Source organism: Colobus angolensis, unplaced genomic scaffold (genome assembly GCF_000951035.1).
Source record: "Colobus angolensis palliatus isolate OR3802 unplaced genomic scaffold, Cang.pa_1.0 Scaffold61, whole genome shotgun sequence".
NCBI lineage: Eukaryota > Metazoa > Chordata > Mammalia > Primates > Cercopithecidae > Colobus > Colobus angolensis.
The window spans coordinates 7,322,593-7,339,671 of NW_012119710.1; the positions used below are offsets into that span (position 1 = coordinate 7,322,593).

At 38.0% G+C, this 17,079-nt stretch overlaps 2 protein-coding genes across 4 annotated transcripts in view; both read left to right on the top strand.

The window, feature by feature from the left end:
* Positions 1 to 10,357, top strand: part of ZFP91 (ZFP91 zinc finger protein) — a 41,500-nt gene extending 31,143 nt beyond the window's left edge. Inside the window, exons 5-11 of one of the 3 annotated variants that reach the window (XM_011963477.1) lie at positions 195 to 296; positions 843 to 977; positions 1,544 to 1,594; positions 2,023 to 2,101; positions 3,534 to 3,648; positions 6,053 to 6,152; positions 6,515 to 10,357. In XM_011963477.1, the coding sequence (XP_011818867.1) occupies positions 223 to 296; positions 843 to 977; positions 1,544 to 1,594; positions 2,023 to 2,101; positions 3,534 to 3,648; positions 6,053 to 6,152; positions 6,515 to 7,025 (1,065 nt within the window). In that variant the 5' untranslated portion in view covers positions 195 to 222 and the 3' untranslated portion in view covers positions 7,026 to 10,357. Of the gene's footprint in view, positions 1 to 191; positions 297 to 842; positions 978 to 1,543; positions 1,595 to 2,022; positions 2,102 to 3,533; positions 3,649 to 6,052; positions 6,153 to 6,514 lie in introns of all 3 variants that reach the window. The other 2 variants (XM_011963475.1, XM_011963476.1) reach the window with 2 other exon arrangements.
* Positions 10,358 to 11,823: 1,466 nt separating this feature from the next.
* Positions 11,824 to 15,066, top strand: CNTF (ciliary neurotrophic factor). The gene is made up of 2 exons (XM_011963474.1): positions 11,824 to 12,210; positions 13,376 to 15,066. Exons 1-2 carry the CDS (start codon positions 12,097 to 12,099, stop codon positions 13,862 to 13,864), a joined length of 603 nt encoding a protein of 200 aa, XP_011818864.1. The 5' UTR covers positions 11,824 to 12,096; the 3' UTR covers positions 13,865 to 15,066.
* The last annotated feature ends 2,013 nt before the right edge of the window (positions 15,067 to 17,079 follow it).

Here is a 17,079-nt window from a genome sequence, read left to right on the forward strand (position 1 = left end):
TATGTTTTTTTAGTTTCAATTATTATTCTTTGTGATAAAGCTGCTAGATTTCAGTCCAATTAGGTCATTAGGATAAAAATGCTAGGTGACTTTATCAATTTTTGGCTACCTCTTAATAAATTACCAAATAAAATCTCCTCAGACATGATCCTTACAACCAGAATGTCTCATTTCTATTTACTTATTTTTAGTAGTGAAGAGGAAGAGGAGGAGGAAGAAGAGATGTTAATCAGTGAAGAGGAGATACCATTCAAAGATGACCCAAGAGATGAGACCTACAAACCCCACTTAGAAAGGCATGTCTCAGATTTTACTCCAGACATGTCAATGAAATATAAGTAGGAAAGCATTGTTGAATGCTTTCATTTTGTCTATTGCCAAACTAATGAGTGTAGAATTAATTTTAAATGAGTAATTACGCATTTCTGTTGTAAGTTTAACATCTTACCATACGCTGATATAATCCTCTCTCCCATTTGTAGAACTTTATTTTGATTATATATAAGTTTTTATGAGTCTGCATGTTTTATCTCAACAAGGTATCATGAATAGCCTGAATACTTAGAATTTTTTTTAACTTATTGTCTCATTTCTCTTTACAATTATAGTGAGATTTGATTTATAGTCATCTTTAGTCTGGGAAGGGTTCATTCCATGAACATCGTATACATATATTTAGATCATTACTACGCATGTGAGGATGATTGGTAAGAAATCACATTTCATAAACTGAGGAGAGTAGTTTTATAACAAATCAGTGATAACTCTAAGCTTTAATTTGTTGTCATAGTCTTCCTTGAAAAGATCTTTTGCCTAGTGTTGAAATGCATTTGTGTTTTCAGGGAAACCCCAAAGCCACGGAGAAAATCAGGGAAGGTAAAAGAAGAGAAGGAGAAAAAGGAAATTAAAGTGGAAGTAGAGGTGGAGGTGAAAGAAGAGGAGAATGAAATTAGAGAGGATGAGGAACCTCCGAGGAAGTGAGTAGACAATTATTATTAAAAATGGAAATCTAACAGATTTTGAAACCACTAGTGGAAAATAGAGTGGGAGTGTGAGGAAGGATGTTGACATATACATGCTTCAAAATATGTATTTTTTAACTTAAAAAAATTTGGCCTCAAGCAGTTGAATTTCACTGGAGAGACTCTTAGTAAAAAATGTTTAGGTTTTTTAGTTCTATTGCAAGGAGAAAGTATGTTTTATTCTTAGGGCTTTTAGATGATACATGGTAGCAACTCTAAAAGTAACGCGTTGAGATTTATCTAAGTCTTTCATAGTATTGCATAGTCTATGGAGGTATATATTTAGTCTGTCTTACAGACAGATTTGAAAGTGAAATTACATCAGGGTAAATAAAATCTTGCTTGATTTGCCAGATATGTCTTTGACTTTATGTATTCTTGGTTATCCTTTGCCACTTGTTCTTTGACCGTGTGTGTGTGTGTGTGTGTGTGTGTGTGTGTGTGTGTGTGTGTCTTCAGCCAGCCTTCACTCTAAGTTTTGATTCAGAATATGTCTACTGTTACCCTGTCTTCAATTATAGGAGAGGAAGAAGACGAAAAGATGACAAAAGTCCACGTTTACCCAAAAGGAGGTGAGGAATTTTTACCCCTACTGTTTTGCACCTTATTCCAGTACCAGGCACTTTCCTTACATATTTAGACTTCATGATAATCCTGCAGGAATGACCATTTAAAAATTTCACAAAAGCAACTTCACTAATATCCTAGATGCACAGGTATTATCTTATTTTCATTGTAAGATCTTGAAATTTCCAACAGTCTTAATACTTTACCTTTTGGGGTGTTATTGGTTTATTTGTGTTACTTTTTAATTCTGTCAAATATTTGCTAATTCTTGGTTACTTCTAATACAAATTCTGTGTAATCTATATAGCAGTAAAGAGATTTTACTTCTTCCTACTATAAAATAGCTATTCCCTATAGCACAGTTTGAGTCAAAGGTTACTGTGCAGAGTGCCACTTTTCTTTTGCTAACTTTTCTTCTGCATTTTGATAATAGAAAAAAGCCTCCAATCCAGTATGTCCGTTGTGAGATGGAAGGATGTGGAACTGTCCTTGCCCACCCTCGCTATTTGCAGGTCAGTGAAGTTGTTATATAAGAGCCTTTCAGGTTGTGTTCCATTAGTTGTTCTTGCACCACGAGACTTTATTGGCTTGTGTAGGCTTTATCATTGACATATAATGTCAAGAAAAGTCTTTCTTTAAACATAAAATGACTTTAACCCATTTATGCGTAGTGTTCCATTATTAGAATGCTAAGCTTGGGCAAGTTATTTAAATCCTACTGCTCAAGGTCATCACCAAGGTCTGATTTTTCACAAAAAACATTTGCAGCCTCTGGCATAAATGGGTTAATCATTATTAGTCCATTTGTGCTGCTATAATAGAATACCTGAGACTAGGTAATCTACAGAGAACATACATTTATTTATTATCTCGTGGTTCTGGAGACTGGAAAGTCCAAAAGCATGGTTCCCACATCTCACAAGGGCCTTTTAACTGTGTCAGCCCATGGTGGAAGGGCAAGAATGGGTTGAACTTGCTTTTATAACAAATCCACTCCAGTGATAGTATCAACCCATTTATATAAGGGTAGAGCCCTTAAGACCTAAGCACCTCCCATTAGGTCCTGCCTTCCAACACCATCACATTGGGGATTAAGTTTCCAACACATGAACTGTGGAGAACACATCCAAATTCATAGCATCTTCTGTTAAAAAAAAAAAAAATGGTGACTAAGAATCTGAACCCAAATAGAGGACTTTCCTTGGAATCTTTCAATATTACAGTAATTCCCAGTGTGGTGTAAATACTTCTGATATGAGATGATTGTAACAACATTCCAAGACACAGGGTAACAGATTTTATTTTACAGCGATTTAGAAAAAAAGTAAAATTAGAACTCAAACCTATGATTTCTTGGATACTGTGTAGAATGAATAAAACAGTTTTAATTCAGGTTTTGTTTTTATTTTTTTTTGAGTAGATTATTATTATTTTTGATGAGTAAAGTTACCACTTACATTTGGGTCCGGCAGGAAACATGAAAGTGAAATACTGCTTAGGAAATACCTGTTTGATCTTTAGCAACAAGTATAACTTGACACTAAGGCCTTACTTACGGATTGTGGTTCAGTTATAACAATAGCTGCTCCTCCTCTGCTGTGTGCCATTTGCTGCTCTAAAGCACAGTATAATATATAAATCTCTTACCCCATAACAACACTTTGAGATGGTTATTGTTATCTCCATTTTACAAATGGGAACTGGAGCTTGAAATACTTATCTCCTAAGATTACAAAGGCTGGTGAATGACAGACCCAGATTGGAAACCAGGTCTGTATATTTCCATAGCCTGTGTTCTTAGCCATTTTATTATATTCCCTCACTATCCATGTGCAAAATCTAAGTATTTGGTTTTCTTTCAGTACTTTTGACTTAGCAAAGACAAATACTTTCAAGAAGCCTTGATTTTTTTTTTTTCGCCCCTTTCACTTTGTCCTGTTTTAGCACCACATTAAATACCAGCATTTGCTGAAGAAGAAATACGTATGTCCCCATCCCTCTTGTGGACGACTCTTCAGGCTCCAGAAGCAACTTCTACGACATGCCAAACATCATACAGGTACTTTTAAAATGTGTTTATCAAGTAGGTAATTGCACTGTGGTTTTTTTTTTTTTTTTTTTGCATGTTGGTAATGATAACGTTTTTCTAACATAAATCTTAAAAGATTCTATAGTCAAGTGTGTGGGGAAAAGGTGTGAAAATAAAATGTAGTAAGATAAATTTTCCAACGGGTGGACAAACTAGGACTTTTGAATTTTTATCCTTTGACTTCTTGAACTTCTATGACCAGGATAATGATCTTTTACTGAGCATTCTGTATCAACTGTGGACTAAATACTTCATGTATATTATTGCTAATCAGTCTGTTCAGCACCACTAAATTTGTTTCTATTGATCTTATTTTACAGCTAAGGAACTAGAAGCTTTGCAGGATTAAGTAACCTGCCCATGGTCACATAGCTAGCTTTTAGAAGCATAATACTCTGCTGCTATTGAAACTGTGAAGGCTAGCTGTTGAATTTGCATGTAACCTCCCATAGGAACTGTCAAAAAGAGATGCTGAGGGTCTGCAGTATGTATTATAGAATAGACTCAAATTCAATTTATTTGTAACCACTGACCATCTCAGTGCAGTATACCTAATAGGAACAAATTAGGTGCATACCACTGAGTATGTGCCAGACACTTGATAATTACACATTACCTTCTCAACAATCTTGGAGAGTAAGTCTAGGAATTCTAGTTGTAGAATTGTGTCTCCTGCCCAAGGACATACTGATAGATGTATTATTTCCTTCATTTACTGTAGGCAAGTTACTTAACTTTTCTTTTCACTTTTACTTCTCTGTGTATTAAGGATACCAATATCAGTTATTGTAAGGATGAAATGAGATAACATAAAATGGTATTGACTACACAGAGCCTGGCACATGGTAGACTTTTTCACAATACCAGGATTGAACTTGACCACTCCAAAGTCTACAGTTTTCTTTTACCATGTTTCTTCAGGGTTATTTCCACAAGTAACAGTTATTTCTGTTTCTTGATAGGTACTGCAATTTCTGTCTTCCTTCTGCTCCCTGTTAATACTGTTTTTTGCCATAGAAAAGTTATTTCTGACAAGCACTTTAGATTGTTTTAGTTAAATACCACAAGCCTATGAAGAACTTTTATAAATTCAGTCCATTTCAAATATTTGTATTTGGTTAATACAATTTATGGTGTTAGTTTTCCTTTTGCAAATTAGTGTATACAGACATTTTTTTGCAAATGTGATTTATTTAATAAATAGATGCCCCACACAGGTTTGTCCTGCTATGGAACTGGAAATGTGGACATGACCTGGGAGATGCTAAGAGTTTCATAAGTTAGAACTGTGCATTTTTTAGACCTTGCTATATAAAGTATGGAACACAGACCAACCAGCATTGATATCACTTGGGTTCTTATTAGAGATACAGAATCTCAGGCCCTGCTTCAGACCTGCTGAATCAGCATATACATTTAATAAGCTATCCAGGTGATCTGTAAGCTGTTTGGAAAGGAGTATAGGATTACATTGAATGTTGTTCACCTTTTAACTTAAATTCATGTTTTCATTCTGATTAATTCTGGTAATTTGAAGCAAAAGGAGTAGAAAATGTAGTGGTCATTAATTCAACAAATATATATATTGAGCGCCTCTTTGGGCACAGTCTTCCCGAACACGTCGTAAAGAAATGAATAAGTACAATGTTCCTTTACCTCATAGATTGAACACCATGTTACCACATTCATCAGAAATCCTGCGTAATGGGGTGGAGGGTGTTGTGAGTGACAAAGGGAGGTAGTTGAAAGGTGCAAAAGATGGATAGGAGAATAAGGTAAAGTAGTACAGGTATTGTTTACATATATTTCATAGCAGCAACTCCAGTCTTGAGAAAAGTTTGTTTATCTTGGGTAACATTTTTTAAACCTGAAATAGGATATGATTACCTCTGGATCAGTTTTCTTTTATACAGTGCCAAGTTCTTGTTTTTTGTTTTTGTTTTGTTTGAATGCCAATTCTTTCTGTGTAAGCATTCAGTTTTCATTATCTGTGAAAAAAAATTGTTTTAAGGAATAAAATATATGGAAAATATAGTTGTTTACTTGCTAAACACTTGGTATCCAAGACCTGGATTAGTGGTAAAATTGAGATGAGGATTCCAGTTCTTATATTTTTATGTAGTTTTTCTGTTTGTTTGTGTTTTTTTGTTGTTGTTTTTTAAACAGGTCCTTATGCCACTGTGTGTTTGGATGTTTTTTTAAAGCGACATTTTTCCTTTTTATAATTTTGTTTACTGAAAATGTTTATATATTGAAAATAGCATTGCTTTTACTCTAAATTACTTGCCCCATCATCTGCTTACTTACTGTAAGGGAGGGAAAATACTTACAGGGTGTCTAAATAGAACACTAACCACAGTATTTTTCTTCATAGATCAAAGGGATTATATCTGTGAATATTGTGCTCGGGCCTTCAAGAGTTCCCACAATCTGGCAGTACACCGGATGATTCACACTGGCGAGAAGCCATTACAGTGAGTATTATTTACTGGTGAACATCTGGGTGAGAAGGATATATGCCCTATTTGAAGGTTTGCCGCTTTACAAACATTTTAGTTTCCACTGCTGTTTACTTTCATCAAATAAATGAGTGGATATTGATTGGGAGCATCAGTTAGTGGCCTTTTTCTTAGTTTCCCTCTGTTTTTCAAGCAAACAGAAGAAAATCAGATAAGTTTTCCATCTAGTAACATTTCCCAATCCTTCAAAAGAAATGTGTTACTGATTATTGTGTATGTATGTATATATATGAGCTCTGAATTCTAACCCTGACCCTGAATAAGAGCACTCTTTATTTCTCTGTTGGATCAGCCATTTCCTTTTCTCCTCTCCTTAGATGTGAGATCTGTGGATTTACTTGTCGACAAAAGGCATCTCTTAATTGGCACATGAAGAAACATGATGCAGACTCCTTCTACCAGTTTTCTTGCAATATCTGTGGCAAAAAATTTGAGAAGAAGGACAGCGTAGTGGCACACAAGGCAAAAAGCCACCCTGAGGTGCTGATTGCAGAAGCTCTGGCTGCCAATGCAGGCGCCCTCATCACCAGCACAGATATCTTGGGCACTAACCCAGAGTCCCTGACGCAGCCTTCAGATGGTCAGGGTCTTCCTCTTCTTCCTGAGCCTTTGGGAAACTCAACCTCTGGAGAGTGCCTACTGCTAGAAGCTGAAGGGATGTCAAAGTCATACTGCAGTGGGACAGAACGGGTGAGCCTGATGGCTGATGGGAAGATCTTTGTGGGAAGCGGCAGCAGTGGAGGCACTGAAGGGCTGGTTATGAACTCAGATATACTCGGTGCTACCACAGAGGTTCTGATTGAAGATTCAGACTCTACTGGACCTTAGTGGACAGGAAGACTTGGGGCATGGGACAGCTCAGACTTTGTATTTAAAAGTTAAAAAGGACAAAAAAAAATCTAAAGCATTTAAAATCTAGTGAAATAACTGAAGGGCCTGCTCTTTCCATTGTGGATCATAGCACACACATACATACACACACCCCCTTCCAATCCCCATCCCCTGTTCTCCCTCTGTTGCTCCCCTTATAAAATTGATGTTGTCTTTACCAGAAAGGTAGACAAAAAAGAAGCAGCAGCAGCTCTTAAAGTGAGGGTTATTCTCATACTCGGTTCCAGCCATCAGCAGACTTCCTGCTCATCAGCAGATCCCCCTTTCCAACCTGTAACTCTGATGTGCTCTGGATCAGCTTTTAACTTTTAATAGTATATTACTGTCTTCTAAATCCCTTCTCCTCCTCTACTGCTGCCCTATGGTTCTGGCTCCTACCCCCTGCGGCACACTTATCTTCAAATACCGTAAAATTCTAATCTCTGGAGGCTGGCAGCTTGACTTGGCACTTTAGGGCCCCTTAGCAGGGTGAGCTGTTAAAACAGCACACATCTCTCATCCCCTCTTCCTTTATTCCCCACTGGGTTTCAGAAAGGAAGGATATATGGGGACCACCTCCCTCCTCTTTGATCCCAGCATCTCAGTCCCCCTCCCCAACCTCCATATGGCTCTCAATGGTGCTCACTTGCTTGGAAGCAGGCTCCCAATAGGGAGGGGGCTGCCCTCTACACAGTCTCTGACTGTAAGACAGGGCTCTGTATCAGTGAGACGACGAGAAAAGTCCCAGGCTAATGGCAGAAATTTGCACTTTGAACATGTGTGTTTTTGTGTTGTGGAACCTGAGATTCCTTATTTATTAACAAAGTCTGATTTTTTTTTTTTTTTTTCTTTTTGGAGTCTTTGTTGCTATATTTTGTGGGGCTGGGAGAGAGAGATTAGATTATTTTGACATGGGATCCCTTCCATAACAGGTACTTTGAAGGCAAGACATAGGGTTGAAGAAGCACAGCCAGCCTCTGAAATCATAGCTCTCCAGTGGCTTTTAAAGAAAGCTGGTCCTCAGCACTAACAAAATCACTACAATAGCCCAGTGCTTTTTTGGAAGCCATTTTAGGGAAGAATGTTAGGTTCGTGGTAACTAGTATGCTCTTTGAGACTTTTAGAGCGTCGAGACTTAGGAATTTTGAGAGGATGAGGAGGGTTGTTCAGAATCTAAATTACAGATAGAAGATTGTTTCTTGTGAATTTATTTCTTTTCTCTTTCTTGTCCCTACCATTTCCTTACATTTCCCTTGGGGCCCATCTCTGGCTCCTCGCTTTTTGTTTTTTGCTTTGCTTTTTATCATCAGTTCATTCCAGCTCCCTGTTACTGAAGGACACTGCTGTTGGTGAAGGAACAAAATCTATGAGTCCTAAAATTTTAAGTCAAATTAAACTGTTTCCCCTTTAGTAACACTTCAGAAGAGGAAAAACTTCAATAGCCAAAGTTAATAATCCTATATAATAATTGCTTTGACTTTCACCTAAAATTCTGGGAATCACAGTTTCCTAGGGATAGAGATTGTGTTGGGGCATGGACTGCTTATTGCTGTTCACTGGAGAGAAAAAGGTAGTGTTTTTGTAAAAGGTCACATCGCCAAAAGCCCCAAATCCTGTTTTGGCTCATCTTCAGGTAAAGAGTAATTCCTATCCTGTGTGCCTCAAAAGCTAGAATCGAAAGCTTACGCTATTCATTGTTTATTGTCAGAAATGCATGGTGGCTATTGCAAAGAATGACGTTTTGCTGGGGGGGAAAAAAGTTTATTTTTCACAAACATGGTTTATCAATTTTTTAAAAAAATTCTTTTTTCTCAAAAAGAGGAGTAACAAAATGTCATTTCTGAAAGAGGCTTACTTTATACCCACTAGTGTTAGCATTTGAGATGCCAGAAAATAGGGAGTGAGACACCTACAATCACCAGTCTCAAATGTGCTATTGTTTCTTTTCAGAGTGTTGCAGATTTGCCATTTCTCCATAATATGGGGATAGAAAATGGAATAAAGATAGAAGGGATGTAGAATATGCTTTCCTGCCAACATAGTTTGGAGTTGACTTTGGTGTATTGAGTAGATTTGAAAATACAAGATTGATTGGATGAGTCTACAAAAAAGTTGTCCTACTCTCAGGTCCCTTTTATACTTTCTGACTAGCTATCATCTATATTCCACACTTAGCTTTTTTGTCACACTTATCCTTTGTCTCCATAAATTCATTTGCAGTGGTTAGTCATCAGATATTTTAGCCACCTACACAAGAGCAAACTGCATTTTTAAAAATCTTTCTGAGATGGGAGAGAGTGTATTCTCCTGATACCACTCCACCCACAAAAAAAAACCAGTTAGTTTTACTAATTAGAAACTTGCTGTACTTTTTCTTTTGGGGTCAATGGCCCTCTTCATAGCTACCATTTGCCTACAATAAATTATTGCAGCAGTTTGCAATACTAAAATATTTTTTATGAACTTTATATTTTTCCTTTTGATAAAGGGATGCTGCATAGTAAAGAGTTGGTGTAATTAAACTATCTCAGCCCCTTCCCTGCTTTCCTTTCTGCTCCATATGCCTCATCGTCCTTCCAGGGAGCTCTTTTAATCTTAAAGTTCTACACTTCATACTCTTAGTCAAATTCTGTTACCTTTTTAATAACTCTTCCCACTGCATATTTCCATCTTGAATTGGTGGTTCTAAATTCTGAAACTGTAGTTGAGATACAACTATTTAATATTTCTGGGAGATGTGCATCCCTCTTCTTTGTGGTTGCCCAAGGTTATTTTGCATTATTGAGACTCCTTGATATGCTTCAAAGAGTTTAGGCAAACACTGGCCATGGCCCTGGGAGTACTGGGAGTAAAATAAAAATATTAAGGTATAGACTAGCATCCACATAGAGCACTTGAACCTCCTTTGTACCTGTTTGGGGAAAAAGTATAAAGAGTGTACTACCAATCTAATTAAGATTATTATAGTCTGGTTGTTTGAAATGCCATTTTTTTCTCCTTTTGTGTTTTTCCCACTTTCCAGTGTACTCGAAAATTGAACAAATGTAATGGATCAATTTAAAAATATTTTATTTCCTAAAAGCCTTTTTTGCCTGTTGTAATGTGCAGGACCCTTCTCCTTTCATGGGAGAGACAGGTAGTTACCTGAATATAGGTTGAAAAGGTTATGTAAAAAGAAATTATAATAAAAGGGATACTTTGCTTTTCAAATCTTTGTTTTCTCTTAATCGAGGTAAGGCATATTAAAAATAAATATGTAAAGAAGAAAAATAAAAGTTGTCTTCATGGAAGCAACTTGTCTTCCTTGATTGTACTAAGTTACAGTTATCCTAGGGGTGAAACATGTGATGCTGCTAAGCAAATCAGATGCCCTCAGAACAGGTGTTGTGTTGGCCATACTGTTGTTTGCTTTTGTTGAGAATCAGGTGGTTGATTTTTGACTCTTTAGTTCTTAATTTCTAATGCTGAAATGACATGATTCTGTTATTCAGCAAACTTGGAAATCTTGATGTTTTGACAACTTCTTCCTAGGAAAACTGGCCATATTAACCTAGTAGATGGAACATTAAGGATTATGTGAGGTTAATTTTACCCTGATAATGACAAAACCTTGATAGCATTTAATATCAATACTTCTTCTCAAAATTGAATATTTGTATCAAGTACTGGTTTTTGTTTTGAAAAAGAGAAAACTACAATCCTTCTGCCTTCTTAAAAGCTATACTGTCATAGCTGCCCCAGGCTGCTCTCTTACATCTCCCATTTATTGTTTACTTTTATAAATTTGCTTCTAAGATAGTATGTGTTTCAGCTTATTAGCAGTATCTGTGATATAAATAATGAAAGCTAGTTCTTTCATTTAGGGATGAAACCTTTAGTCCTTACCCTTAGAGAATAAGCGTCATTCTCTAAGTTAAATGCAATAGAATGACAACTCTCCAAGTACCTTTTAACTCTTATACCGTCATTTCAAAGTCCAGCTCATTCTCTTATTTTAAGAAGCATGTGGTATGACTGGGTAGGGGAGAAAAAAAGGAAAGCATGTTGTCACTTGAGTGAGACTGCTTTAGAAATGTTACCAAGTTAGCATTGGGTGTTTCCTGTTCTTTGGAAGAGAACAGGCCTAAACAGTACCTTCCTCCTCCTCTGTAGCTACCAGGAAGGCACCATGATTGAAGTAAGAGATGCTCCCTTGCTTGATTTTTACGTTTAAATTAAATTGTCTTTAAAAGTACTTAAGGATGGGAGTGAAAAAATGCTATGTTTTTAAAGGACTTACTTGATGCAACCTTTGTTTCTTGAACGAAATGTGAACTACCTAAACAGAAAATGAAATTGGAAAGTCAGTGGGAGAAACAACTGTAGAATCAGACTTCTATTTAAATTCAAGCCTCATTACTTGATTTTGTGAATGTTATTTCTTGAGGTTTCAGTTTATTATATGGGAGAAATAACATTTACCTCAGAATTATTCTGAAGATCAAATGGAATTGCTTTAAAGTATTTAGCTCACTCTCTGACCCATGGTAGTTGCTTAATAAACGGCAGCTGTATCAATAATAACAATTTCATTGAATGAACATTTCGCCAGCCTACGAGAAAAAAGACATGGGAAGCATAAAGGAGAATGATAATAAAATGAACTGATTCTAAGTATGTATGAGATAGATTACATTAGGCAGGGGTGCCATGAGGATTAGTATGATAGTGACCTTGTTGCTAAGTGCAAAAGCAAAACAATGACATAGAAACAAGTGTGCTAAGTACTGAGTGGGGGAGAGAGATGGAGGCAGACACTGCAAGGGGAAAAAAAAAGTGACTAAAAAGGGCCCTTTCATTCCACAGGCACAAAAATCCACAGCCAGGAATTTGCTACCACCTCTGAGTCAGGCAGGGGGTGGGGGTGGGGTGCACAATCCCATTAGTAGAGAATGTGCAGTGGGTTTAGTCTGTGAGAGTCACATTTCTTATTTGGACCAGTGTAGACAGGAGTAAGCCCAGTTCACTTGTTTCCTGGGACAGTTAAGGGATGGCTTTCGCAGAGCATTCACCGCTGACCCCTCACCGTCGGGACCTCTGTAGCCGCTCTATCTGGCTAGCAAGGAAGATTCGTTCAGACCTGACTGCTCTTACGGAATCGTATGTAAGTTGCCTGTTTTGCTGTTACCTGTTTTCCCTTCATCTTTTCTGATCCAGCAACTTACACCATCATGCATCAGCTCCATTAGCAATTGTGAAAGCTCTAATCATCTAGTCATTCATATAGGTTATTTGACATGGACCCTTCCCTTGAAGAAACCCATGACCTTATTTTCTTCCTCCAGGCTGTTTAGGAGATACGTTACTTGAATGAGAAAATACATACGGGGTTCTAGATGGGATTGGCTTATGTGTCTTGGAGGCTACACCAAATTGGTTTGCATATATCCTGAATACTACTAGAACAGATTAGCCATGGGCCCTCTGGGTTCTTCATAGCCATTGTTGTGAATTTTTCAGCTATGTAAATGAAAGGTTTATGGGATAGAGTACTATGAACGTGGGAGGAATTTGTAAATCCTACCAATTTGTCCTATATAGCATTGGCCACCCACCTTTTAGTATTCTGCATCAAAAGTAGAGTGCGTCTAAAGAGAAAGGTAAGCTATCAAAAGGATCTCCTAGAAGATTCATTGGAGACTTGTGGAAGTGTTGAATTCTTGAGCTAACTGTGGAGTTCCAGATTTGTCTTCTAATAGTGGGGGGATCCCCATCAATTTCCACCTAAGATATGCTGTGGAAATACTCCAACCCCTGTGGAGAGTTTTGAATTTAGGCTCTCTGAGAACTGATTTATCTTTGTACAGCCTCACCAGACAGAATTCAGACTCTTTGGGAGTGCTCAATGGGGAGAGGGAAGTTAGAGAAATCCTACAATGGCTATATTCCAGGGCTTCCTAGTTGTGACCAGTGTCTACAAGTATGTTTAAAAATACTTAAACTTTAATATGATTACAATATTCCAGTTAGAGAGTTTGAAGTGAGAAGGAAAAATTCTTCTAAATCAGTTTTCAAACTTTAGAACTCAATGAAATCTGAACATTCTTCTAAGAAAAATTCATAGGTACTCAATTTCAGGGAGTACTGGGTCTTTCTAAAGCCCAGTCATGGAGCTCAAATTAAGAGTTCCCACTGTAGACCTATTATTTACTTTACACCTTGGATCCTTGGCCAGAGAGGTGGGTGAGATTTTGTATGAAATTTAGGAGTGATTTAAGGACATTGGGGTGATTACAGAAGATGTGGTGTTTTCCTGTATCCTCGGCCAGGTGAAGCATCAGGGCCTGAACAAGAACATCAACCTGGATTCTGTGGATGGGGTGCCAGTGGCAAGCACTGATCAGTGGAGTGAGCTGACCGAGGCAGAGCGACTCCAAGAGAACCTTCAAGCTTATCGTACCTTCCATGTTTTGTTGGCCAGGCTTTTAGAAGACCAGCAGGTGCATTTTACCCCAACCAAAGGTGACTTCCATCAAGCTATACATACCCTTCTTCTCCAGGTTGCTGCCTTTGCATACCAGATAGAGGAGTTAATGATACTCCTGGAATACAAGATTCCCCACAGTGAGGCTGATGGGATGCCTCTTAGTTTTGGAGATGGTGGTCTCTTTGAGAAGAAGCTGTGGGGCCTAAAGGTGCTGCAGGAACTTTCACAGTGGACAGTGAGGTCCATCCATGACCTTCGTGTCATTTCTTCTCATCAGACTGGGATCCCAGCACGTGGGAGCCATTATATTGCTAACAACAAGAAAATGTAGCAGTTAGTCCCTTCTCCCTTGCTTTCTCTTCTAATGGAATATAGATAGTTACCTGGGGCCTCGCTTTCGCATCTTAAAGTTCTGAAAACGATTAAGACTACAGGCATTTTCTTTCTTTTTTCTCTGACCACCTGCAGCCTGTTGAAGGACTACAGGCATTTTCATCAAGTAACATTGGAGACATACACAAATGGGCATACAAGTTTAGCCTGGGGGGTGTGATTGTGTGCGCGTGTGCATGTGCTGCAGGTCTAAGAGTGGGAGCAGGGACAACGTCCTTCCACTTCAGGGTTCTAATCTTTCTAACCCACTAAGTAACCTCTACAGGCATTTAACAGCCTTACAGACAGAATATACATACGTTAATTCTAGTTCTGGATGACTCGGTCTGAGAAGATTCAATTTAAAATCAGACTCTTTAGCCGATTTAAACTCTTAAGAGAATAAAAATAATAATGGCTAACTTTTGTTATCTACTATATTGAGGCAATATGCCAAGGGTCTTTATGTATATTATGTACAGCTTTTACAACCTTGTGAACAAGGTGGTGTTGCTCCCATTCGGCAGATGAGAAAACAGGCTCACAGAGATTTAGTTAAGCTCACACAGCTAACAAGTGGCACACTAAGTTTGAACACAGATCATTCTTGTAAAGCCTATGTGCCTTGCACTTGAGAGGCTTGATGATGAATCACTGCACCTCTTTGTCACAGGGTGTTGGAAGATGCATCCATGTAATCTGTTCCCATCGCTGGAAAACAGCTGCCATTAGATGCCCTCAGAAGTCAGTTGCGAATTTTAGCGTTAAAGTCAGGATTTGTTTTTCATACTTGGCAGTGAAGAGGGCAGCTGGAGATCTTAAGATTCCATTTTGGAAAATGATTAGGCCCACCACACTTCTGAGCTTTGGAAGCTGGGGATGTTTAGTAATACAGCCTGGTTTTAAAGTGCTCACTAAATGTTCTCGAATATTGGGTTGGGCACAGCTTATACCAGGTTACCTCACTTTTAATTAGTAAGGCAGGGAGTGTAACCCAAGCATTTGTGGACAATGAGTGGAATACTAAAGTTAAAAAGTCATCAAACTTTCACCTCATTATCTGGACTTAGTCATGAGGAGAGGCTGAGGCCCACTCTGTTCCTACTGGAGATACTAGAGACTCTGGAACTATACAGTAAAGCTTCTGTGCTGCACAACAAAGGGGCAGGCTCTGCTTTTAATGTCTTGTAAGAAGCACACATAGTATGAAAGGTTGGTCAATGTGGACATTAATGGAAAAGGCCATGTACTGGTGGTACGATGTGAATCCAAAAATTTTCAAGTGTGTCTGTTTTATACTTATCAATTAAAACTCAAGATCATGGATTGGGAGACCAAGTTTAATTAATTGGGGCTTCTGTATTCATAAATGAACCATGAGTCAGGGCTAGCTCCCATAGGTTTCATGAAGTGTGGGTGAGTAGCTTAGCTTGTATCCTGTCTCACATTGGTATGTGTACAAAACTCCATGAAGTCACTATTACCAGAGTACTCTGGGCTAGGCATTGTTACAGTTCAGGGAAAGTAAGGCCCTGCTTTCTAGTATGCATTTGTGGCAATACGGTTGTGTGTGTGTATACACACACACACTGTTACTGTAATCAGTGATGTAGACAGTGTAACCCAAGCCTCTGTGGACAGTGAGTGGAATACTACTCAAGTTAAAAAGTCACAGAACTCCTTCACCTCACATTCTCTGGACTTAGTCATGAGGAAAGGGTGAGGCTCACTCTGTTCTCACTGGAGATACCAGAGATTCTGTAAACACACACACACACATACACACAGTCGAAATTATAAGTCCTAGGTTTGTTAGGAAGCTAAAGGAAGGAGATCAACAGGGCCCCAAAGTAGTTTCCTGGAGGAGGTAGGAGTTGTGTCTCAATACAAAACTACAAAATACTCTGTACTGGTTGAGTGCAAAATAGAAGTCATGAGAGAAGGGAAGAGGTGGTCATTTGTAATTTTGGCACTGAATGTGTAGTCTTATTCCATTCAAACTTTGTCTTAATCATTTCTTCTCAACAGCAGCATTCTCAAATAATGAAGTTTCTGTCCCCATACTCCCTCCACCAAAAAAAAGTTTTTAAAAAGTGAGTGTTCCCTCTCCAAGTGTTTTTATGTTCAACAGGTATAGCAGCAGACATCTGTAGAAGTTTCAGAACTCAGTGGAGCTTGGCTTAAGCTCTCATGAGTTGTGTATAAAGGAATATGTATGTATAAGAGGTGGACTTGAAGTGGCAGAGGGTCCACAAAAGGTACAAGTACTAACCATTGAATGGGAGGAGATAGAAAAATGTGTAAGGCACAATTAAGTCACAGAATCACCAAGTCTTTACCAAGTGCGTTCTCAGCACTTTGCAAAACTGTGTATTTGTCTTCCAAGAAGCATACAATATGCACCCAAAAGAAGTGTGGGGAAAGCTAATCTTAGAAAACGGTACAGGGGAAATGATCAGTAGACCATGCCACAAAAAGCAACATGTATGAGATCTGAATGTGTAGACATTGCATCATGTTTATTTGAAATGAATAAATAGAAAAGGGACTGACAATGGATTAGTGTTCTAGGTGTGTGTCTTATAGTAAAGAAGAGGATAATGATGACACTATGAAATTATGTTTTTTTAGGGATATAGAACCCCAAGAAGGGTGGTTGTTCATTAGGTTTTATTCTCTTGATCTGATACAGACAAGATCTCTGGGAAATCATACATGGTATAACTATATAGATTGAATTATAGTTTAAGGTACATAGATTTAGTTTCTAGCCCTAACTCATTTTGTAAAAACAATTTCTTCTGCCTCCTTTTCAGAGAGTACCTTCTGAAAAGTCCTCTCTGTGGGTAAAGAGATACGTTTTCCTGAGTCAAGGAATTTCATGGATGAGAATTTTTCTTGCATTCATGTAAGAGGTGATTTGGAAAAGGCTTGCAAATTAGCACAAATTTGAAGGCCAAGCATGGAATAAAATTAGCCTTAAGATAATCAGGTTTAAGTGAAGTGAGAGTTTTAATTAAAATGGAAAATGTAAAGTCATAGCTCTGGTATTGCTGTTATTTCAGGCTGCTATGGATTAATGCCCAAAGGGATGACTCATTGTTGTGATCACTTGTCAGACAGGGAGAGGACTAGTAAATATTTCAGGAAGACATATCTGAAAAGTTATTTAGA